Source organism: Homalodisca vitripennis, chromosome X (genome assembly GCF_021130785.1).
Source record: "Homalodisca vitripennis isolate AUS2020 chromosome X, UT_GWSS_2.1, whole genome shotgun sequence".
Taxonomy (NCBI): Eukaryota; Metazoa; Arthropoda; class Insecta; order Hemiptera; family Cicadellidae; genus Homalodisca; species Homalodisca vitripennis.
In genome coordinates, this window is record NC_060215.1 from 116611647 (window position 1) to 116638427 (window position 26781).

The window sequence follows — 26781 nt, forward strand, 5'->3', positions numbered from 1 at the left end:
ATCCACAAATATTTTGAACGGTGGATTCATGTTGGATTCTATTACTAATATTGTAAGTTTTCGTTAAAACTAACCGTTATGTTAAAAAAGCAAACAAAGTATAAGAGTTTGGTTTATGGCATATGTGAGTTAGTCAGTCAAAGAGATTTTGTTTCTTTGAAGTTTATAAACGAGCAATACATGTCCTTATAGTATTAAAAATTAGATAACTCTCGGGAAGTGATGTAAAATACTACGATAGTATAAATAATGATGATATATTAAATAATTTTATAGATGTATTAATAATGATTAAAAAACCTTATTATTTATAACTAATTGAACTATTATCTCTAACAACTTTCACTATTATTTCTAAGAAATAATAATTATAAAAGTCAAAATTTTCTAATTATTAACTACCAAGGACAACAAATTTCCAATAGTCTATGTGTTCATTAGCGTCATGATACGATACGACAGGGAGATACGAACATTTTGTTAAAGCACAATTCATGTGTGAAATCATGATACATAACAGACATATATACAATAAAAATCATGATATCATTCTTTGGAATGGCTGTGGAAGTTAACGTTACCACCGACGGATTATAGGTAGATCTTGAAACAATCTTGGACGAGAACGATTGCTAGGACAGGAACAAATAATTAAGACTTCCCCGTGATTGTGCAAATGCCCGAGCTACATTGGATGAAGGAGAGGGGAGGAAGTGAGGGTAAAATATAAAAGTAGGCAGCAGCTCCAGTGGTCAGTACAGTTCCTTGCACCGCCGGATTCACACAAGAGGCGTTATGCAATACAAGGTGGGTACTGTGTCACGTGCTTATGTTACTTTACACTTGTAAACAGCTGGTAACTTCCACTTTAGCATCAGCTGTTTATAATTTTTCAAGTAATATATATATATATATATATTATATATATATATATATATATATATATATATATATATATATATTGGAGTTTACAATTTTTGAAAGAGTTTTCAAATAATATATTTTGTGGCATTTAACATAATAGAGTTTGTAATTAATCGTTTGGTTCAAAAACCTATTTTAAACTAATAGATAAAGAAATCGAATTACTGCTTTTTTTCTCAGTCAAAAAGTAAAACTTACTTTAAAACTCTACTATTATAAAATTCTTTATATCAAGTATTTCATTTAGTTAGATCAAGATGAAGATGTTTTACCTGAAAATATTTATGTTCACAAAACATACTCGAAAACCAAGTATACTTGAAGTCGCAATTACCTCATTCACACCTCCTTGTGGATAAATGCAGATCGTATTTAATGTCTCAAACACAAAGAACATTTTATTTTCAGTGTTTTTTCTTCATGTTTCTATTTCTGTAGCAACCGAAGAATTAATCTATTACATTCGTGTTTAACAAGACTAAGAATTAGTTTATGAGGAAAACAAGAAAAAGAGTAGTTTAATATATGTTAACTTATGTCATTCTGTATTTAAATAAAGGCAGATTTGGCGTTAAAAATAAAAATAATAATGACTTTGAATCAACTACATTTTCTGTAAAATTTATATTAAGCAATTCTGTATTTTATTGATCAATCTTTTAAACATAAGCCTTTTGTGATTAAAAAATTTCATTTAGTAATACAAAATCTGTCTTACAGTATAAATAGTAAAACTTGGTTTTATTACATTTCACATTAAAATGTTTATTGTAGGTCATACTAGTAAGTAATATGAATGAACAGATAACTAAAATTTATAAATACTCTATATACGCTATTGTGACATCTCTTTAGAAAGTTATCTTTTCTCTCAAATTAAATAAAAATACCTAATAATGTTATTGATTAATTATTATTTACGATAGAGTTTTGAATCTAATAATTCCTTTAATTAAAAACAAATTCTATTAACAGGCAAACCCATACACTATTGTGACATTTGTAAACCTGTGATATTTTTGCACCATGTGTTATGTGACAATTTTCAAAACATCATGAAAGTATAATTTTAAATACCAACCGCTACTGTCTTCGATGTTTACATTACTCCGTACTTCGTAGTAATAGTATTTCGTCCAAAATCGTGTTGATATAACAGTATAATTTTAATAATTCAATATTATTTACTTTTTAATTAACTGTTTTATATCATCTTAATAACGAGCAATGCTTTTATATACTGAAACATAAACATAAAGTAGAGGGAAGATACGCAGCTCACTGCAAGTTTTTCAGTCGCCAATTCTACCCAAATAAGAAAACCCCCAGAGAGGGAAAGAGAGATACGCAAAACTTGACCTTTCGAGGGCCAAAATGTTCATCAAACGGTTATAAATTAAGACAGAAAAATCTTTTTTGCAGTTTTTATGTGTTTCAGGCTTGAATTAAAATTAACAGTTACTCAATAGTATCAACCTTCGTGGAATCACATAAGCAAATAGACACATGAACACGAAATCATTTACTACCATAAGTAGTTTTAGTCGTAATTAGTCATCAATTTAATTCTGATAATGATACGATAACCGTGATATTATTATTGGAACCATTACAAAAAATAGTGGACTTAGTCACGTGCCACGAACTTCTAGCTAATGCCATTGATAGATAATTCTGGAATCAAAAGTATTTTTGCAATATTTTTCTTAGATAGCAAAACAAATCACATTTTATATGATATTTTATATTACAATTGTTTATTAATTTCAGACGGTAACTCAAAATTACACGATTTCTCTTTTAAAAGTATGGATAAATCCACTAGACTGGAATATTTTATTTGCCAAGTCTATAAGCAAGTTCTGGAATTTATAAGTTATATTTTGAACGGCCTTATATTGACTCATGATTCTGATTGTTTCAGCTTTTCCTGTTCGCCCTAGCGGCGCTACTAGCGCTGAGCGCGGCGGAGGAGGACAAGAAGGCCACGGAAGAGAAGGCGGCGGAGAAGTCGGACACAGAAGTAGTGGAAGACAAGAAACAGGAGAAGAGAGGTTTATTCGGATTCGCCCACGGTTATGGAGGTCTGGATGAGGGCTACGGAGGCTACGAGGGTATTGAGCTCGGCGGCTACGGAGGTGGAGGATACGGAGGTGGAGGCTACGAATCTGCTGGAGGCTACGGTCACGGAGGTTACGGCCATGAAGAACATATCAAGGCCATCACAATAACTAAGGAAGTCCAAGTTCCACACCCGGTCTATGTCGAGAAGAAAGTCCCATACCCAGTAAAGGTCCCTGTCGATAGGCCATACCCTGTCCACGTACCAAAACCATACCCCGTGCATGTCGAGAAACCTGTCCCATACCCCGTCAAGGTTCCAGTTCCCCAGCCCTACCCCGTCCATGTCGAGAAGCCCGTTCCAGTTCCAGTGAAAGTCCCTGTTGACCGTCCCTACCCCGTTCACGTACCCAAGCCATACCCCGTCTACGTAGAGAAGAAGGTCCCTTACCCTGTGGAGAAGCACATCCCTTACCCAGTGAAAGTCCCTGTGGATCGTCCATACCCCGTCCACGTACCTGTAGAGAAGCCAGTGCCCTACCCTGTAGAGAAGCCTGTACCTTACCCTGTCAAGGTCCCAGTCGACAGGCCATACCCTGTCCACGTACCTAAGCCCTACCCTGTGCCAGTTGAGAAGCCAGTCCCTTACCCCGTAGAGAAGCCTGTACCTTACCCGGTAAAAGTACCAGTCAAGGTCCCAGTTAAAGTACCTTACCCAGTGGAAGTCAAGGTGCCCGTTCACATCCCAGTACATGTGAAGAATCACTATGAGCATGACTATGGCGGCGGCTACGAGAGCTACGGAAGCGGTTCCGAAGGAGGTTATGGAGGAAGCTACGGAGGAGGTTATGGAGGAAGCTACGGAGGAGGTTATGGAGGAAGCTACGGAGGAGGTTATGGAGGTGGCAGTTCTTCTTACTCTACGCACACATACCATCACTAACTAAGCTATCTTCTCTTGTACTTATGTAATATATGTGTATAGTGTACTTTTATACGATTGAGATCTTTAGTAAATAAACTAGTATTATAAACCAAAGTTAATGTTGCTGAACTTGTTTCTTACATACCTGGTTTTTACTTTATACTTCTATTTTTGAAGCATAAATATACGTTCAACTGTATTAGTTGTTGAGCTAATGTGGTATTGTAATATACTTATAGGATGTCTCATAAACTTTTAAGTTCATAGTTTATGCAAACTTTTCAGTTCTTATTTTATTTATTAATTCACTATACGGACCATTTCAGCGTGCAAGTTATATTCGTGTTATATATGTGGAATCGTAGCATCAGATGTGTATATACTTTATTGTGAATCGTTACATTTACGTCATCGCCAATTATGTTTTGTTATTTTCTTATTGAATGAGGATTTTGTAAAGTTTCCTGTCTCGGTTTTTATAGAAACTGAAAAATATTGAGGATTCTAATTATAAAACTAATTTTTAGTGTAATAATTTATAATAGTTTATAATTTGATAATCCTCAACAGTCACTAACCAAAATATTGAGCATAAATATAATCGTATGTTGCGTTTCTTGTGCATTAGAATGCATGAATCTGTTATATTGGATGTACGAGTAGTAATGGATCCATCTGCATAGTTACTGCCGCATCTGCGGTTATTCATAGTAATTGTGACAATTACATCAATTAAGAGTACAAACACAATTACACTCTCGTATTGAGAGTACCACGCACTATATTATCTCTTATATAGTACATTATATAGTTTATTATAGTATATTGATGTCATAAAAATTACTAACTATCCTCATTATTTCTGCATCCTCATAATATGGTAACCATAATTATAAATGTTGATTTCATACTTTAAATTGATTTAAAATCCAAAATCTGGAATCTTCTTATGTCTCCTACGATCATGATAGAATAGATATGACTCAAATTTGTAGCAGTATGCTCATTTCCTAGATTTATAACCCATGGAAAATGCTATAAAGGATATAGAGTCTTAAGAAACATACCTTAAAAGTAACAAAACATTATGATCAGTGTAAGTCCTTTATTTATGATTGATTTCGATTTCATATGTCAAAATACTCCCTCTTACATGATTTCTTAGGCTTTAAGAGTAGGCTTTAGTAGGAGTTTATAATTTTTGTATTAATAAAAATTACATAACACATCGAAACGTGTTTAAGATCACTATTGATCACAATTATTCTTTTATTTGCTGCTATTGTTCTTCTATTGTTTGAAATAATAAATAAAAACTAAGTTTAAACCCATCTCTATAAATTTCAACTTGGAATTTGCCAATGTATGGACACTGAAAAGGTTTTGGATGAACTGTGGTAGGAGTGAAAGCCAGATCAAACTCGGAGCAATCTTGTTTTCCCCGTCGTATAGAATACTCTTCAGTTTGACTATTGGAATTGATTGAATGATAATATTGGATATTAGATTGAGATATTAGAGTGTGCAATATGGAAATATTATAATGAGAGCGCACAATGTACAGCACACCCCATACCCAATATACGAGGTATCACCAACTTAGAGACTTTTACAGTATTTAAATGCTGTTGACTGACTGATCTCTTTTATTCTTCAAATTAAAATTAATTTTTGAATCCATTTTCGTTTTACCATCGTCAAAGATTTTGCAAAACTTGGTCATCTTTGCAACTGGTGAGCCTTTTTAGTAGGGTATTTTTAAGTCACGAAAGTATTAATAACAAATTATTAAGTAACGTATTATGACGAGGACGCTACCTTTTACATTCATCCACGTAAAATCTGTTTATCCAAATCTACTTTTTTGACAACATGTATTACGACTTTATAACGAGTCTTATGAAACAACGTAAAATAATACTTAGTGTGTAATTCATTGTTACTTCGGACCGATTATGTTGATTAGCGGTAATTATACCGTAATTAGCATAATCTATTGAAAATATAAATATTTTAATAAATTAACCTTTAATTAGCTGGAATTCTGAATAAAATTGCATTCCAAAGCACGTATTCCTGTTTTAGTTTGACATCTACATTTTTAACACTTGAAAGTTTGAGCGATTCAAATATAGAATTAACAATAGTTAATAGAATTAACAATTAACAATAAATGACATTGAAGAAATATATACGTAATGTCTGGAACCCTACAAACGTAAGTACAATTACAATTATTTTGAAAGTACAATTACAATGAATGCAACGCCGGGTATTACGATAGGTGCCGTGCTGGTGGTCCGGTAACCCTCCAAGCGTTTGGATAACGTCGGGACAGCGGGAATTCGTAACGGAGCAGTCTAATTGTCATATTGGGACTGCATCTGACGTAAGCGTAGGCGGGCTTATGCAATACAGGGAACAAAGCATTATAAGCGACTCATGGACCAGCCTCTGCATGTCTGACCAGCTTCTGTCACTGCATACTAGTTCTTTATTGATGAGCGTAACTACTAGACCCAAATAATAATAATAATAAAACCCAAACACATATTAAACTGTTAATTAATACTTTCGTAATAAAAAATCTGCCGACAAAACTTTTGGTTAACAGCTAACCTATTTACACCACCGGTGAGTTCTTCCTCTGAGGAGGTTGGTATAAAACCTCCTATGACGTTACGTATCATATTCTTATTCAATACAAACGTGTTTCAACAAACTTAAAAAAAAAATCCTCATTTTCAGATTTTAATATTGGATAAATTTTTAACATCGGATATAATGAAATAAATTTATATTGTAATAATATTTTTATATCTTAATTTTGTTGAAAAATACAGTTATATGATGAATTTAAATATAATAGAAAAGCTACAGGTGTGGTGTCTAAGAATATTTTTATATGTTTTGTGAGGGAAGTAGTTCGCAATAAAACTTTTGAGAAGATCCCACTTTTTTAAAGTGATGCCCAAATTTTTGGTCCCTTTGTGATAAATTTATTCTTTAATTCACTTACTTGTAAATTTTCAGTAAGTATTTATACTTATTTTAATAACTTTAAGTGGTTGCTATGGTTTAGTAGGGGTTTAGAAATACTTGTTATTTTCATATTTTTATTATATTTCATATAATTCTTGACGTCAATTTAAATTTAAAATACAACTATTCAATGAATTTAAGTTGATTAGAAAAGAAGTTAATGGGAGGTCTAAAAATATCTGCATACGTTTTGTAAGAGGTTTCGGATGATATTAATAACAACGTGAGGTGACTACTGATTCATGGATACGAGCTCTTTTAAGCTAAATTTGTATGTATTTGTATGCGATTGTGCCTTGTGTTGTACAATATTGTTGTATAGTTGTACAAAGACAGCATAAAAATTAATAGCAATACAAAGTTACTTACATCAATTACATCACCATTACATTAATACAATTCAATAACATCACCTGTTATTGAATTAAAATAATAAATTGAAACTGAAATTGGCTCAGCTATGTAGGTCAATTACCTTTTGTGCGGACGTTTTATGTCCAAAAACGATTCACCACTTTTTAACTCCACATAAGAGTAGTGTACGTTTGAATTATTCATTAGTATTCCCTTCTTCTTTTTAACTGAACACGTAAAGAAACAAATAAGATGTACGAATAATAATGTATTAAATGACAATAAATTCTTCCTCCTCCTACCTTTAAAACATATATAATACGTTTACATCGCGTCAAAACCTTATTAACACAATTACAACCTTACAAAATATAGCCTTGTTGCGCAAAGCCATCTCCAATCAACACATTTACTCCGAAATTAACAGTAATACATATGCGTATTCGTTCATATAGATGACTAGTTATGATGAGCTGGATCTTAATTGGCTGAAGCTTAATAAATCAACTACTAATATGACCAACCAGCGATTAAAAAAACAGACTGCCAATCTTTTGATAATTCGGTGCTATCTCCTTTATTACAGTTATTTTCGTTCTTGATTTCTACAAAGGCTGTTACCTCTAATCATATTTGGACAATAGTATGGATTTTTGCGAATACTTTATCGAAGTGTATGACATGTTGAGACTTGTAATTGAGATGCGATTGTCCCGTATCCTGACGGCTCGTGTGTCTATCTGTTCGCTAACTTGTACACATATTTAATATTTTGTTTTCCCCACTGTAGACGCAGCCACAACTAGAAAGGATTTCATAGACTCCTGATGTACATAGTGGAACCGTGTCCTTTGCTGGCCTCAAACAGCCGATTGTTGTTTTAACCTGCATGAAACTGTTTTAATATTATGTTTTTTTTCCTTACCCATGTGATTAGTCGTTCCGAGGACGTAAAGAAGTCTAACTTGCACGTCCTTGAATTTGATTCGGATCTAATTCTGCTACTTTATGATACGTAACGTTCTTAATTTTTCGTGCTTCATTGTTCTGTACTCTCGGTACCCATTCTCCTGAAACGTCCTCTTTTCTGCATTCCTGTTACCTTTAACTGATACGCAGATAGCGGAATGAATTAATTAATTTTTCTATGCCTAACTTATGGGCTGGACGATAATGAGATTTAGATTTCGTAAATGAAGAACAGATATTATACAATAATCATTTACACTTACACATACAATTGCACTCAGAGAACACTCTTCAATTAGTTATTGTTGATTTCTGTTATAACGAATGGTGTAAAAACGGAAAACGCGCCTTTTTTTAAACAAATATATATTTTTAACTTGAACTTGATGTTTAGATGTACGACATTTATGTTATAGGATATCATTCAAGCTAACTTTATCGTTAGGCCACACTTCTTATACATCACCATCGAAGTAAATCCGTATTTTTCGGCTTCTTCTGCTCTTCTCTCGAAAATAGTTTGTATCTAGCATGGATATCTCTATAGACTCGCTCCGTGGGCAGATGGAAGCCATCCATACGTTTAATTCACATCTTAGTTTAAGATATCATGCCATGATAAAGGACAGAGACTCACCGAATGTACGGGATATTGGCAGGAACGTGGTACTTGGATCCTGGATCGAAATCTGTCTCCGACCTCAGAACTGGAGGTTTGATGCCGCTCAACCTCTCTCTGAAATTTAAAGATTCATTAAAATACTTTTCAAGCCTGATCATTTTCATAGAGGAGAATAATAATATATTAATTTATATTGTAAGACGATTAGATACGAAAGAATAGCCTCCTACAAGAAAATTAAAGTAATCAATGTATGATTCAAATATATATTATTTAATTTTATGAAAATTAAATACGCAATGCGATTTACGTTTCATAAAATATATATTATTTAACCATTAGTGAAAAATATACAGAGTGGGAAATATATTAACCCCTTTCTTATTTTTTAAATGGTAGAATAATTTTAAATCAATGAGTAATGACATGCGTAAAACTTCTTAATTTAAAGATGTTTTTGTGACTTTTAATAATTATCTCCCCCATCCCTAAACGTTATTACGAGATTGCTTACGTTACGTCACGTTATTTTGAGACTGCTTGTAACTTTCGAAAACTATTACAGAAATTTCTGACAGATATCAGAAAATTGTTAATTTTTAATGAAATGCAATTAGACAAATAGCCTGACAATGCGTATTTTGTTTGTATAATAAAATGCACTAAAGACAAATAAATACAATTAAATCTTGATTTTCAACTAAATTACGATTTAAACTAATCTACAACTAATCTCACATTTTTTAAATTAGACTAGACTGGAATAAATTTAATTTGTTAAAATATTCCTTAATTCGTCTATATTTCCTTAAATATCGTTAATGGAAGCACTACAAAAAGATTTTGAATGTAAAAAAATATAAAACCAACTATTTATCCTATTTTTACTTTATATTTTTCTGTTGTGTTGGTTTTGTGGGGAACTTAACATTACAATTTTAAAACTGTTTCCATTTTATATGTAACGGAAATATTTTAAACTATTAATGAAGTTTATCATTATCCATGCAATTCCAAAGCTGTATATCAAATCATGTCGAGTAAGAAATTTATAAGTAAAACCATAAACATACAGCCTCAACAGAAACCGAGCGTTTATATGTATACATATAGTATACTATATTAATTTGGATCGACGGAACAGAAATTTATAAAATTTCCGAGAGTAGATAAAATTATTCTAATTTTAATTATCCTTATTTCTTTTCTATTGGTTTATGCGGAGTTGATAAATATTCTATAAACACAAAAGCGTTCCTAAACATTTTCACACTATTTATTTGATTTGTTCCAATTAGATTTATTTATCAGACCAAACAAAATAGAGCTATCTTCTAAGTGGCACTGTGTTGTCTAAGCCAATCCTTAGCTGTATTTGTCTTATCCTTAAATAATTAAAGCCATGTAACTCATTTATTACATCATTATAAACATGAAATTATTTTGCAATGGTTATAACCCATTATGTTTACATATCACCAAAGTCTTCACGTAGTTATTGGAACTCATGCTTCAGGTACAAATGGCCAAAGATTCAAAATTAGTTAGAAGTATTGTTCACAATTTCAACCTAAACTCAATAAAAAATCCTTCCAGACAACAATAACATATTGTGATTCAAGAATCCAATGGAGCCAACCAAATACAGAGAATGACTTGGATATATAGACCAACTTGTAAACCTACTTTCCTTCATGTTGCACCCTTAATATGATAGGAATTAACTTTTGTGTTTTCGTTATAGGAAAAGATCTTTTTCTTCCTATTATTTTGAATCCATACAATAACAGTTTATGTTTGCTCCTGCAATCGTTCTACTTTTCAAACAGCACGCAACTTCGCAATCACAAAACCATATGGATCAGAATTTTTTTACAAGCTGAGAGAATTTTCTTCAGGTAAAAGTAGCCAATAATTATTATAAACAATCAAGAGTCTATTTGGATATTTCCGTCTATTTATGTTTTCATTAGAGTCGCAGTCCATCTTCTATAAGAATTACTATGAGGTGAGAACTAATAAAATTCATTTTCTTGTCTAACATGATAACCGTTTTAAAATATGATATTAAATTCTATAAAACCTTCAAAAAAGCATTTATTCTATTTATCTTTATCATTATGTAATACCACTGGCTTGTGTTTAATTTAATTAAATATTCAAACTTTTTTATATGAAGGTGTATTGCTCTCCTATATTTATGTTATGAAGGAGTAGTAATTTGTTCTATTTCACGTGCAAAGCAGAACAAGACTAATATTCCTTCTTTAACTGCAAAAACTGTAAAATATTTCTTAAATTTGGAATTTTATCCATCTTTTTTATGCGTTGGTAAATTATGGTAAGGATTTGCTTGAGAATAAACATAAATACATCAACATCAATACGTGCTACTTAAGCCTCACTTGATTTTAGTGGCAAGCTGTTTAACATTACAATTATTTAATTACTGTACCTAATGCAATTAATTAATAACCTGCAATTCTTTAATTATTTTACAATACAATGTAGTAGATAGATGACCATTCATAAGAGTTGTTGTAGAGGAAGGAGGAATATATGGAGTACTAAGATAACAGGGACAGTTTAAAAGTTATCCTCACGTGGTAGGTTTAATACTGAGTAATTAATAGGCTACAATATTAAATGGTATTCATAATATACAGGTTCACTTTATACCAAAATATATATTATGTTTGTTCTTACATTTTACAGACAACTGCACTAATCATTTTATACAGTTCTATGTACTGTATTTTTCGCAATTTTTCAGAATGAAAAGTACTTTAATACATAAAGACATAAACAAATTGGCTAATATAGGAGAATTAAGGCTACGTCCGAGCAAATCCAACTGGCAAATTGAAATAAAAACAAAATGCATGGATTTCTCATCATTAAAAACAGACGAAAACCAGCAAAGAATTTTAAGACAATAGGAAGGTAAGAAGTACAGGAAAGGAAGAAAAGGAAAGGTGAAAGTACTGTATTCAAAATACTGCCCTTTTTCATTCACCTAACGTCCACTTGTAGAGTTAAAAGGCGATTTGTTTGATACCCATACAAACTGCCATCTCTTCAAACCGGTATGTCCGGTCATTTTGTACTAATTTAAATGATGCATCATCTGGAGCTGTGCTATGAAATCTGACTGAAGTCTGCCATGCGGCTGTAATGGAGGATACCAGTAGTACGACTTCCCTAATTAACGTGCACTTGAGACCTGAGCTTATTAAGAACCCAGCTCTCTACTAGTAGTCGACATATTCATCGCTAAGTGATCGTGCACGACGACTACTATAAAGAAAGGGACTGCTCTCCTTGTGTTGTTTACGTAAGTGAGGTGATGGTGCAGTAACTGTAACAGTGACATGGTCCGGTCCGGCCAAAGTCGTGACCGGCCAGTCGCTGTTATACAGTCACCAGTCACTGATCACTGGTCACCGATAGATAACACACTCACTGACGGAAACCGAGTTAATCGGTTGTTAATCTAGTTACATACACCATCTGTGCGGACAACCGTGTAAATGGTGTTCACAAAGTTAGCATTACTTGTGAACGCTAGGTGTAACCAGGACTTTTACAAGTAGGATTGTGTCTGTTACATAAATAGAACGTTTTTAATTACCATATCAGCGAGATCAGTTGCATTCTGTTAATATTTATAATGAAATAATTAGGAGATGTCTAACGCCCTACACAGTTTTATATAAGTCTGACGTAATGTTAAACTTTCTTTATGCAAGACAAAGAGAACCAATATAATTAACAATCTGAAAATACTTTTGAGGTAGTGTACAATGAACTGCGTGGGGTAAACACCCCAATTGCCCTTAGTACAACTTTTAAAACACTTAATCTTTAATTGAATACATGTCTTACTTCAGAATGAACTGAAATAAAACTGAAAAGTAATAGAGATAAATAAAGAAATAGCAGTCCATAAAAATATAAAATAAAACTTGTATACATGCTTGCTACATTTTGAGGTGTAGAAACAAAGGTAAAATTAAATATAAGTAACTCCAACTCATTCACGTTGGTCTATATTCCCTACCATACCATTTGTTATGGTTGTTTTAGAAAACCTCTCATATACAGAAAAAAATCCCATCGCTCCAAATTTTGAAATGCACTATAATCAAGACCCAACGTCATACACCTCCTACCGCTGTCCTTTCAATATTTTAAGTTGCTTAAGTTTTCAACTCTCTTAAGGGAACCAATATGGTTTTCAATCTGAGGTTGAAATCTAAAAGATACTATTGTGTAAATAGCAATAGTGTGACCATGTGAAAAGTAAAGAGCACTTAATTTGTGACTTTCTTCTTAGAAATCTGGAACTACTGAAACAGGCTGTTTTAAATCTGTTTGTATTTATATTTATTCGGAGTTAAAGAGGTGGTAACCTTCAGCAACCAGCGCCTAAGCAGATCTGTACTCAACGAAGGATAGGTACCTGAGGTCCCACCAATGGCAGTTGTAGCGGTCTCTGGGCGTGTTGCCCTGGAATATGTCCCAACGCCAGAAGTCCAAGGCGAGCGCGAAGGGGAGGAAGGCCACCTTGTCCAGTGCCATGGAGAACAGGAAGTTGATGTTGTGAGGGATGTCGTCGACCGACCGAAGCACCAGGCCTAGGGTCTGCAGGTGGTGAGGGGTGGTTACCGACAGAGACACGGCTTCGCTGATGGCCTCGTGAAACCCTGAAAACAAAAACAAAATTTATCCCGGTCCATTTTATTTTGAGATAGTTACCCCATATAAGTCGAGTCACATAATCTCTCAATGTATTCCATCGGAGAAATTTTTAATTAGAGATTTGTAGATTAATTACATAACATTGCAAAGTTCACAGTTTTAATACAAAATAAAAATATGTATTTTCCGAAATACAAATATAAAATGTTGTTGTTTTTTTTTCATTTTTTGACATTAAGTTGCAACTAAAGGTATGACTTTGCATCACACTCAGACATAAAATAGAGTTTAAGTAGTACATTCACCTAAAGAAATTTGGTATTTGTTTAATGTTTATGGAACTATTCTGAGCTGAATAAACCACTTAAAAATATAATATTAAAGAGTTGAGCTCTGGAAAAGCTAAAGTAAACATTTGGCTATTTTTCATCTTTACACTTTTGGAGGGATCTATTAATCATTCTAAAGAGTATCAAAATAACATATTCCAAAAATATATTTACGAACTGATAAAACAAAACAGTTGCTATTCTCTATAGATTAGTAGTGGGAATGTATAAACAATCTTACAAGTTAAAATAAATGATATAACATTAGTTTCCCTTTCGATTACAATTGTATTACTATATTTTTGAAATATTAGGAAAATTGCTGTATTTTTTTTTTTTTTTTCATTTTAAATTAACTTATTTATGATTTCATGTCCTTCCTCGTATATGTACGGGTGCTGGCTCTTAGCCCATTTTTCATTACATCCTTGAACAGGTAAACAACAAATCGGATAAGCAAGGTCGGTATTGTTAATAATAAATTAATTCTTTTTCTTTTTCCAATATTGCAATAAAACATATTTGTAGAAAGGATCAAATTAATAATTCTGAACAACCATTAACTACGATAGTCGCTGTCATTATTGTTGTTAATGATGATTTTGAATATATTTTAAATTAATGTAAAATAAGCTAATAAATAACCGATTCGATAAATCAGTTAATACAATAACAAATAACATACAATGCTGTGTAAAATTTCCTTTTATCTTACACCCTAAATTTAAATAAGGTTAAATTTGTGAAGGTTATTAACAGCAATGGTATTTCTTTAAATATTAGTATCACATGTAGAAACAACATTACACAGTTCTTCTCCACCACTCTTCTTCCGTTGCGTTACCTATCGCATGTTGGAAAAAATCGACTGCATGGTTTCAAAGTGGAATTTTGATTTTGATTTCTACAATATTCATATATACAGGGTGTAAAAAAGTTCCGCGAGGACTTGATAATTTCCAAACGATTACAGGTAAATTAATAAAACTTCATCATTACTGCACCTATAAATCCATATTTTTAAGTAACTTCCATTTTTATATCGTGTCCAGAAGGACGGCCTGGAAGGAGTCTGAAGGAAATCTTAAATGAGAGCATAGGTCGAGTAATATATCATATTAAAGGTCTTTATTAGAAGAGTACTATAGCGCAAATCCGACCTTAAGAGGTTTACTCTTTATAAACCTATGCTGGTCTAAAGTTTGATACTTTTACATTGTAGGACCTTTTCTAGATGGTTTAATATTCTAATCTTGGCTTAAGTTATAAAATTTAAACTTATTAAATCAATACTGGACTTAATAAATAATTTTAAGGTACTTAGTGACTCTTCACATCCAATAGAGGATTGTCTGTTAGGAGTTCGGTACAAAATTTGTAATGTAAGCATAACTCAAGATGTACATAGAAAGTGTAATGTAGGACGTAAATGAAGTAAAGTCTGAAAGTCCACCTAAAAATAAGAACTTTCTATTATAATAACCGATACTAGGGTTTCCCCTTTATCATTCATTTCTGCTAAACAACCCGTTTATAACTATGTACAGATATTTTTTAATGATTAAATAATTTTTTAAACTTTATTGTAATAAACTAATGAAACCTATCTACGAATTGGAATGCTCAAGCGAATGTTACACAATCCTAGCGGTCGGGTGTATACCAGACCGTTGTTAAGCTTAGGTCTGGTCAGTGACTTCAACTTGAGCATCGACACTGTGCCTTATCGCATTGCGATTGATCAATAGTACGTATATAATACAGAACACTGTACAGTAAGTGCAAGTCTGTTGTTAGATACTTGTCTTTATGGCTAAGACGTACGTTGGAGGTAACAACGATAACTGTATAAGTATATTGCATTGTATTCTTTGCTTCAACTTATTGTTTGACCTTTGGTCAACTTACAGTGTTCGTCGTTCCTTGCAGACCTATTATTGACCTCAATAATTATTATTACTTTGTTTCTATTAATCGTATGTTTTAGAGGTAGTGTGCTTGATTGGTGTGATTTGTTTATGTGTTATGTGTTTACCTAGATTTTAGTTATGCGTTAGGTTAGTTATCCATCTGAGGAATACATCAGATTGTATAACTCGAAACGTTCAGTTACTAATTTGTCGTGCCACTGAAAGCCCAGAAAAAATGCATTTTCTTTGCACTTTATATTCACTAACAAAGAATCTTAATGATGATGATTGAAGTAATACAATTTTTAAGGCGTCTTTTCAATCTGTACAAACCGTTTATTTATATTGATGAGCATAGGAAGTATGAGTAAAAATAACCTGTATGGTACCTTACTTCCTGTGAAAATTTTTGTTTACAATCTCGTAAAACTTATATAGAGCAAATTCCAATTTGGATTAAATATCCACTTAATTAAAGTATTTATTGACCACATTAGAGCGGGCACTGTCACATTACAGCAGTGATTGACTCCTCCAGCGGTTCACTCGACCGAGCTGCTCAATGCCCGAGACCGTCTGCTGGGAAATGCAGTAGTGAAAGACTGAGGAAGAATGTAAATTGGCGAACACACGCTACAACCACATGCGACGATGTGAGATTCACGGCAGCCCGTTTGTGTTTGCAGAGAAAGCAGCGAACAAACACTGTCCGTTTCCTCATTGGTGTGGTCAAGTCCTCTTGTCATTGCGTCATCGGAGGCATTTGAGAATTTGAGTCATTTCACAATTCTTCTGTTTGGGCGAGTGCCAAGCCTGAGCGACACGTTCCTTTTGTTATAACAACGTGTTGAAACGAAGCGCTTCTCTTTTAAATTCTATTTGAACACTATTTCAGCTGTGAACCCGAGAAGTGATGTGAGCATTCAGTCTATGAGAACATTTTTTTTCGATTGCATGACTAGAAATTTCAATAAACTTCTGTTTCTCTCTAATTGTAGAAGCTGAAACATAATATAAAGCGATTGCTTTAAAATAAACTACAGTTGAATATTCAGTTATTTGAGACATTTCTATAATTCAAAACTATAGGATCCAGAAATAATCCAAATTTTTGTGCACCACTAGCTCTGAATTATGCTGTCAGTCATTTTAAAATTTGACCTACATTAGGTACATTTGTCAATCACCTTGTAAAATTTTCAGTCAGCAACACCATCAAGCTATGTATATTATTCATAATGAATGTTTTATTCTATACATATGTTATTAGTAGTTAAAATTGTATTTTACAAGAGTGAATAGAACTCTTGAATAGTAATCAAATGATTTAATCATTTGATGTATTCATTGAAATTTAAATCAAAGCATTTCGCACGTGTATGATAAATTTGGAGTATTTGCTCTTTACTTCAGCTACATCTCTCGCCAAACCTACCATAAACGAATGTCTTGATTAAGGCCTACCAGTAAGGAATCTCTTCCTCCTCAGGACCTCTAATCATTTTACGGGCCGTGACTACGAGCACTACCCTACTGCTTGATAATTTTATGAACCTTGTCCCTACTCCGCCTTCTCCCACAATCTGTACTGACCTGGGTTAGCCCCGTCTCTGAACACTTTGGGCTGGTTCTTGTACGTCATGAAGTAGTGGATGTGAGCCATTTCGTGGTGGGCAGTGATCAGATCCTGCATCGTCACCTGGGTACACATCTTTATCCTGCAATCATCCCTCCATGTCATCACTGTTATATCTAACTACATCAATGAGCGTACAAAGAGGAACTTAGTAGTAACATGTGAATTGAACAATAAATTTCACCTAGACTTGCAGCAGGAGTAGATTCATAACTTTTGAACTTATTCTATTATATTGAATTTATTTTATTAAATAGTATTTTAATAGAATAAATATTTAAAATGGATTCCAAAATAATGTTTTTATGTAAACCTGATATAAAAAATAGAATATTCATACACTTCATTTTTATATTTAAAGTGAATCTGTTAAAGATTACTAATATGACGTTAAATGTTTAGCATATATATGGTATAATATATATTTGCTATAATAATATTGAAAATTATAATAAAACTCATTCCATTTTCAATTTATGCATATAAGATAATGGGTAGCCACAAAAACAATTAAAAGGGGGGAACTTAAGTCTTGAAGTGTACCTGGCATACACATTTGAATTTGGTGATCATGGCATCAGTTACGTATAACAAGAAGTAATAAAAAATAATAAATAAATTATTTTCCCTTGAACTTATTTAGTATATTGTTTTGTTTAGTATACACTAATCTGTTACTTACAAATTCATAACGGTTTAAAGTACATTACTGTTATTTTTCTTGGTTGTTTTTTTGGACGAAATTCACATTTTCAGGTAATTTAAATCGGAATACAAGATTTTATAAGATACATAATAATACATTTAAAAAATCTGTCCTAAATAAGATAAGTTTTAGTGTTTTTGTTAACATTGGGTAAAGCAACATCTTTAGCACATTGTTGAATTACATATGTGAGAAAAATAATGTTTACCTTTTGAATACCCATTGAGTTTAAGTGAAATTCAAATTCAATAAAACAAATAAGAAAATATAATTTTAATATTTTTATGTTTATCACAGTTATCATAAAATATTGAACTAATAAAACCCATTCTGGCAATTGTTAGTTCGAAATTGTACGCTTTTGTAAGACAAATATAACCGTACATAGCTATAACGTAATTACTTATGAATTGAAAGTGAGGTTGCACATATGGTTTTTATGCTGCAAAAATCTCTTTCACCATTTTGAACATACTCTCAAAATATTATTGGTTTAATTAAGATACACTGTATATGTATGTATATTTGTGCCAATTACTACTGTATCAACAAAACCAGGTCAATTAAAAATGGATGGTTTAAAATACACAAAAAGAACTACAATAAAATGCTAAGGTGATATATTTTCTTCAGATCGAGTACATATTAAATTTATCTCGCTCGTTTATGAAAATAAAAAAATAGAACACATAATTGAATAAATAGAAAATATGATTGAAGTAAAAAGAGTCCACTCAATTGATTACCTAAGAACATCAAACATAACTAACATATTTAAATATATAATTGATCATATTAAAAATAATAATATCTTGCAACAAAGTAATAAATCGAATAAAATAAATATAATTGTGTCAAATTTGTATTCATTAGCATAACTTAGATTTATTCTAACGCCTTCAAGAGGTTGATACAGTAGTAGTAAGACTATGTTAAGCAAATAATAGACAAGAAATTGAAGGCGCACACTAAATCTATATCCATAGATAACAAAAAATACATTTTCATTAGATTTTGTTTTTTAATGTATAATATTTAGGTATTATGGTATATAAAATCTGTTATTTTAAATAAATAAATAATTTTGTAAACATTATTCAACATAATATAAAAATGTCATAATTACATCTTCGTAAGGAATGACACTGAACCATTGAAGAGGATTCACTACACCATAGTTCCGTTGATGTCTATCAGGATACATGGCAACACTGGACAGTCGCCATCAGAAAACCTGGTATTCTGTACTTCTACAGTTGTATCCATAACAAGGAGTAATACAGTAGTCTATTTATTGTAAAGAGGTCCCAACAGTTCAGGGCTTGCTGGATCATTTTTATGATTCGACGTACAAAAGATTAATGTTGTAGATCAAAATATGGGCTTGAAAACATTCTGTCACGCACAGTGGTTTCAGCGACTGACTAATCGCCTCATAAGAGGGACACGGAGGAATCAAGAAAAGTGGGTGAACAGTTTTGAAACGTAATGGAAAACGTATGCATAGTTAAAGCTGCATATCATTTTAAGAGCCTTAATTAGACGAAAAGAGCCATACGGAAAGGTTAGGGTGACCCTATTGTTATTTAAATCTGTTGAGTTTGAAGTGAATACCAGGTCTGACTCACGAATCTGATTCTCATCAAACAGAAAAACAGTTGGTCATGCGTGCACCATTGTTGGCAATGAACCACTATCGGGCAACTTAGAGGTTTTTTTAGTGATATGAAAAAATACAATAGTGGATGGATAATCAAATTAATATCAAGCAACAATAAAGAGTTTGTTTTTATTTTAACTTTCTTCCTTAACTTGGAACAACTCATCCTCCTCCTGTGTTAACCTACTGTAGATAGGCAAATGTTCGCTGTTGTCGATTCAGACATGATTACCTGTAGTCACGTCCGTTGCAAAAGTCCCAGGCAGAGGGCTGGCAGATAATCTGTCGGCCCGGTAAATCTTCCAGAATGGAATGCGTCCAAAAGTCCGGGGGGAGGCCGCTGAAGTTAAGAGATACGTAGAACTCTTCCGCCAGGCGGAACATTGTTCCCGGGGTGTAGCCCTGTGAACATTACAATAACTGTCTAACTATAATGCGTGTAGTTACACCTTAATTGTGGCTTTATGGGTGTTTCTGACAATGAATCCTTAGCCTGACACAATATTTCATCTACTACAGTCAAAGTGATTGGATTGTTTATTATAGTCATTGCCAAAATGATAGAAGTATGGTATAAAAGTAGTTAGTTATACCAACTCTGTTATACCATGAACAAGTATAACAGAGAGTCTTATGCGCAAGTTCCGTGAATGATCCTGACCTGACCTTTCAAGTTATTCTTAGCCCTTTGTTGTTGATCAGAAAAAAAATACTTAGCCCTCGGACCCCATACTAAGACTTGTACACCGTAAGGTCTATTACAAATCAGCCATTCATAGATTGCCCCTCCCTCTAGATTTTATTCTAAATATGCCTGTTGTTGTGCACTTACTTACTTCCTGCTGATTCCTTTTCTGTCAATTTTGTCTAGGAGGAACTATTACAATAAACCTTAATGTATACATCAAATCCCAGGGCACTTAAAGCTCCCGTCTTCTTAGTAACCTCTAAGCTAGTAAGCTTTCTATGGATTGATGACCTTAGATATTAAGAAGGTGCAATAGATTTTTGGGAAAATACTTTTTTATTTTAAATTCATAGTCCTGAGATAACTTACCTGAAGACAGAAAAAAATATAAATACATTTCTTTTATTACTCCACCATGAAATGTAATATTTAAAATAAGAGAGCTAGGTAATTTTGTAAGCTAGACCAAATAAAACTGCTGAAGATAAAAATATGAAATTTTTACAGTATTTAGATGGTTTATAGATTCAAGGAGTGGTGTGTTTTCATTCGTTTATTCCATGATAAACCTACATGTTTTAATTAAATATCATTTATGAAAAGTTATAAGTTTTATCATAACTTTTTGATGAAGAAAATACACTTTCTTATAAATTAAAACACGTTATTCCCTCCTGTCATGTTATGCACATACTTTAAGAAGATGATATCATTCATTGAGGAATAATCAAAAAAGTTTTTTATATCTTAGTGTAAAAGATGTAAAAAAACTAAAGAAACGAAAGATTTTTTTAGTATCTTTGGCAATGTATGCCAATAAATCTTAGGACAGGCCAAAATTTATTTCAATCTAAACAGAATTATTCCAACCAAAACCCGATTGCACCAGCATCCCAGTTTTGCATACACTCGTGACATCGCTATCATACGTGTATGATGTTTTAACCCCCCCCCCACCCCTTTTAAATTCATGTAACGTTACTGGAATATAAAACAAAATATCAAAAATCTACGGAAGTTTTGTTCACACAAATCGTTCTAATCCACTTTTTTTGCTACACATTGTTGTTATCGATATACAATCATATCCATACTATGCGTTATTTAGGCCTACTATGTGTTAGACAAAACTTTGCTCGTCGAATAAAACTTTATTCCTAGAACTTAACTATCATAAATAAATTATGATCAATTCTGCACAAAGAAACCACACTGACAAAAATCCACAATGGTGTAATAGTTACTATTCTTCTACCGCCTTCAAATCGTTACACTCACGTTCTACAATGATATGTCACTATATTGCGTTGACAAGTTGAAGGCTTAATATACAATTATGATTACGTCTATTTACAACAATATTAACAAAGAGGCGTAATAATAATAAATGATAAAGCAGGTATAGTACTAAATTTAATGGTGGCTAATGTCTTTGTTTAAAAGTATGAAAAAATTCAACGTGTATTTTAACTTCGCGTTCTCCTTTTTCACCAAATTTGGCCCTCATGGTAATTATTACTGGGCTGGTTTGCAGTACAGAGGATTTAGAAGAAGATTTAACACATTAGTCTTAATTGAACACCCTATTTTTTAGAAGAAAGATTCCAAATATTCCGTTTACTTTGGCCGGTTCAGTATTTTGTAGGTTATAGGTAACGTCACAGTCAATGTTTCTGTTATCGCTTTTAATATAACATTCCACTCCTCCTAATATCCTTGTAAAATGTTGCAAAAATGATTTAGCTTCCAGGAAACCTTACAAGCAACGTCTCTGTTTCAAGTTTTAATCAACATTACACACCTCATAATGTGTTAAATGTTAAAGAGTGATCATTACTTTAATGGAAAATTGTATAATTTTTAACAACATAGCAATTGTGTGTCCTCAAATGTGGCATTAAAAGTAAGATTTAGTGATAAGCTATTTAACGAAATAGCTGTTTGACGAATTCACGTCTTAGATTTTCAGAACAGCTCACATTATACGTATCCCAGTCTAGAAGGAAGGGGATTAAATATCTTTGCATAATCTAAAAACAAAATAGAACATAATGTTTGTATACTGTATGATAACACGAACGTAAGAAAATAAACCATGTTTTGTAGATTGAATGTCGCTTTGTTCCTTCAATAACTTAAACTTCAATAAGTTAAAATTAATGGTACGCCCAATTGTTATGGGTGATTCGGAATCCAATCATAAAAATCATACATTTATATTTTAACAGTTGAGAATTATTTTTTTAATAAAATATAATAGCAATTACTAATGAAAGTTATATTTTAGTTCTTTACAACATAACCAGTCACCATTAATTAATTTTGTAATTTGAAAATAGATAATTGGAATAAATTCCTAGAACACGAAACGTAACAAGAAAGCACTAGAAAGAGAAGCGAGAACTTGTAAGAACTTACACATCTTAGAAGGGTTTATAACGTGACAAAAATTTTTATTTTTTTTTTCAATTTCAGTGGAGTTGTTATTCCTCACGAATAAAGATCGTGTTAGTGATGAGAAAATAGTTTAGGCTTGAGGCTAGCCAGTAATTTATAAGGGTTCTGTCTATTTTCTTCACGTGAGAACATGGCATGTCGTCTCTATTTACAGTTTGTTTTTCTAAAGAAGATCCCTGACGGAGTCGGATCTAGGCTACCTCTCTTGCACACTTGAAACTCTGCCACATTAAAAAGTACACCTATATTACCTAAAAATATTTTTTACTGTTTGGGTTGAATTTACTCATATATTCGGGTGAAATACAAATTTTTGTGTTTTATATGGATTGTTGTAGCCAAAAATATGGAGAAATCGTTTTCTCAAGTGTTGCATGTCTCTTGAGGAACGACATACCAAACATTGAGAGTTCTAAGTTAATAATTAAAGGCGTAATTAAGGCGTATATATATATATATATATACACACACAGAAATATACAGAAATAAATACTTTTTTATGTTAAATAGTAGCTTATGAAATTTAAAAGTTTTTGTGAAATTTGACAATTGAATCTCACTTAAATTTGCTCAGAATATTGGTTTAAATTTGTTTTATTTTAAAATAAATTTCAATTTTCTTGCTTTTATTGGTAATAAGTATCACATAAAGTTATGTGAATTGCTTGTTATGGTCTTTTTTGAATTGAAATTTTATGAACTTTCAGAAAGCACCAATAAAAAATTTACACAGTAAAAATTGGAGAAAAATGCTGCTTTTTACATAAATACATAAATTTTCTGAAAAATGGAAAAAATCCCTACAAACAGGATTTGTTAGATTACAATTTTTAAATAATAGTTCCATAATCCAAATTCCAAATCCACACACACACATATATATATATGGTTAGTTCCTGTTTTTCTGATGAAACGTTCATTATTTCAGCAATATTAAGTATTTAAAATCCCTAATTGCATGTAAGTAGGTCAAGTTCATAGCATTACAATGTAGCTTAGCCGCATTAAAACATTTTTATTATGTTTTTGAAAAAATATCATGTCCAATTATTATATCAGCAACATTAACTTTTTCACATGATTAATTCCATGTGCAAGCCATCTTTGCATAATTAAAACTCTCCAGATTACCCACATTAAATAAAGATAGTCATATATTCGGAACAGCTATTGATCGTTCTCCAGTAGTTCATGTTAGTCTATTATTAGTATTACAGAACTTAAATTTAATGTGAGTAAGCCAACTTCACAACGTGAAAAATAGGTTACCAATATTAAACAAATAATAATTGTGTTTTGACTTATTCGCAATTGATTTTTCACTACCTTCTGTTCCTATAAAACTAGCATGAATTCAAAATATAAAAATATTACAATTTTAATTCAAAGCGAAAAAGTCAACTTCATAGCATGAAAGTTTGCTTACCTACAATAAATGCAACTATAACTACTAAATGTTTGCATCATATGAGATCTCGTTAGGTTTTTGTTAATTTATATGAATAAAGTCACTCAATCATTGTATAGTCATCAAAAGTGTATAGTCATTTCTATAGTATTGTTAAAAATATGAATTCTCTTTATACAAAAATACAAAAACCAAATATTGTTAAACTCTTTTTAAATATTCGTACGTCTCAGCGTACTTCTTCAGACGTAACATTTAATATTGTATAAATATTTACAAAATTGAATTACTTAACTAACTAGAAATACAAACAAGAAAATATAGCATTGTTTAGCTATTTTTGGTGTTTGTCTGGAAATCATGAGTGAAATATAAGTAAACCAAGTGTTATATATACGAATAAAAGGAATATTGATAAATTTACTAATAAATCTATAGTAAAAAGTCAGTGCAAGGCAATGGTGACCAAAATTTTGTTATTGGTGGTGGAAGATTTGTAAAATATATATTTCCTGTAAGAAAAGGGTTGGCAAACCTTAAGACGGACACCCCATATAAATAAAAACGTTTACCCACTCGTGAAACATTGAAACACAGGGATTTCCATAATGGTCATTTTATGGTTTGAAATCATGTTTTCACTAGAACATTGGACGTGTTTTATTGAGGGCGAGTACTATTACAAGCTATTGAGCACATAAGCGTAAAGGATGCTTGCTGTTTAGCTAGTGATTTTCCTTCTCAGAATTCGCTCTTGGCACAGTGAGGTGGGTGCTGCATGTCTAGAATTCAGTGTTGTGACTGTACCTCGCTTGATCTGCACCCTCACTCACAAGTAAAGGCAGTTAGAAAAAAATTTACCTGATTTAAAAATAAATAAAATTCTAAGGAGTATAAATCCAAATCAGTATTCACGACCAGTACGTATATTATTATTTTCAAAACCTAAAAATATCAACTAATAACCGATTTCGTAAAGGTTTACAAAAATATTAATCACACCTTTAATAATTAACTTATAATTCTAAATTTTGTGTGTAGTAAGTCAAGAGACATACAGTATATGCTGTATAAGAATTATTTTTACTGCCATTATTCTCTGAATAATGATAAGTTAAAGTGGAAAAAGCTTAAATTTTAAACAGAAAACTGTGTTTTTCTCCATATTTTGGTTATAACAATCTACATAAACACGAAAATATTTTTATGTCACTCGAATCCATGGGTAAATTCTATACAAGTAGTAAAAATTGTTTCCTAGGTAATACAAGTGTATATTTTAATGTGGTAGACGTTTGAAGTGAGATGTAAAGTGTGTGAGAGAAGTCGCCGGGGCTCGGCTCCGTCAGAGATCTCCTTTATAAAAACAAAATATAATGTTCTAAATCAATAATCTTATACTAACCAATCCAAAATTAACCATTATTTCATGCTATAAATCATTTTAAGTGATTAAATTTTATTTGCGTTAGTCACTAAAACTATTAATAAACCTACTCTCAAATAGTTTTACGATAATTTACTATTTTTAAACATAATTCCACTTAGGATTCTTTTAGTTAGTTTACCGAATAAACTACCGCTAAACGGTTAAAGTGAATAAAAACATTGCCACGCTGCAGTTATCCGATATAAAACATTCTGAACAGATTATTAGTTGAGATCCGGATTGACGTCCTACTATAGGTTCAAGGTCAGATTAGTATCGAAAAAATACAACACATCGATGAGTGGGTTGGTGTTAATAGTGGACCTTCGACCTATTACAATCACATTACACCCACAATGGTCATTCAACTTGAGAATTTACAACAACAACCTGTGAAAAACAATTATATTACTTCAAATTGATTAATAAAAACGCTTCAAATTCAGTTTGCTCTGTTTGTATTTTCTCCCTACAGTAAGTATATGTCAGCAAAGCTTCTCCATGAGGTACGGATACAATAAAAAAATGTTCGAAAGTTGAACCACTGACCAAAAGCGTTATTGTTTTGTTACGTTTTAAGATTGGCAAACCAATCACTGACTTGCTATTAAATTGAGCTCTGAACCCTACCTCGGTCTGATTAACGGGCATTGTGTAAAAGAACTCCACTTCTGTATAGTATTTATTTGTCTGATACAAACTCTTGTATCATTATAATCTTAAAATATACGGTCATATTGCGTTAGACGTCCTTAAACTGTTTCTATGATGCTTTAGCTAATGAAATAGTAATGCTATCCTAAACATCGGTCTTTATGGTTGCTTTAACAAGATAGAATAGTATATATAGTTTCTGAATGTATCTGGCTATCCATGCGAGCTGATGGTAGCGGACGAAAAGTTCCTCGAGATAGTGCTTAACACTTAACAGAACATATCCTAGAGCGTCTGATCACAACT

At 32.1% G+C, this 26781-nt stretch overlaps 2 protein-coding genes across 2 annotated transcripts in view; one reads left to right on the forward strand and one right to left on the reverse strand.

Moving 5' to 3' along the window:
• LOC124369814 (angiotensin-converting enzyme-like) overlaps positions 1 to 26781 on the reverse strand; it is a 285432-nt gene that overhangs the window by 212574 nt on the left and 46077 nt on the right. The window contains exons 8-11 of the mRNA XM_046827929.1: positions 20072 to 20241; positions 17431 to 17555; positions 13360 to 13603; positions 8913 to 9011 (exon numbers count right to left, since the gene is read on the reverse strand). Of these exons, the coding sequence (XP_046683885.1) occupies positions 8913 to 9011; positions 13360 to 13603; positions 17431 to 17555; positions 20072 to 20241 (638 nt within the window). The remainder of the gene's footprint in view (positions 1 to 8912; positions 9012 to 13359; positions 13604 to 17430; positions 17556 to 20071; positions 20242 to 26781) is intronic.
• On the forward strand, positions 779 to 4018 carry LOC124369816 (keratinocyte proline-rich protein-like). Its single transcript, XM_046827931.1, has 2 exons — positions 779 to 807; positions 2849 to 4018. The coding sequence occupies exons 1-2, from the start codon at positions 796 to 798 to the stop codon at positions 3926 to 3928; spliced, it is 1092 nt and encodes a 363-aa protein (XP_046683887.1). The 5' UTR covers positions 779 to 795; the 3' UTR covers positions 3929 to 4018.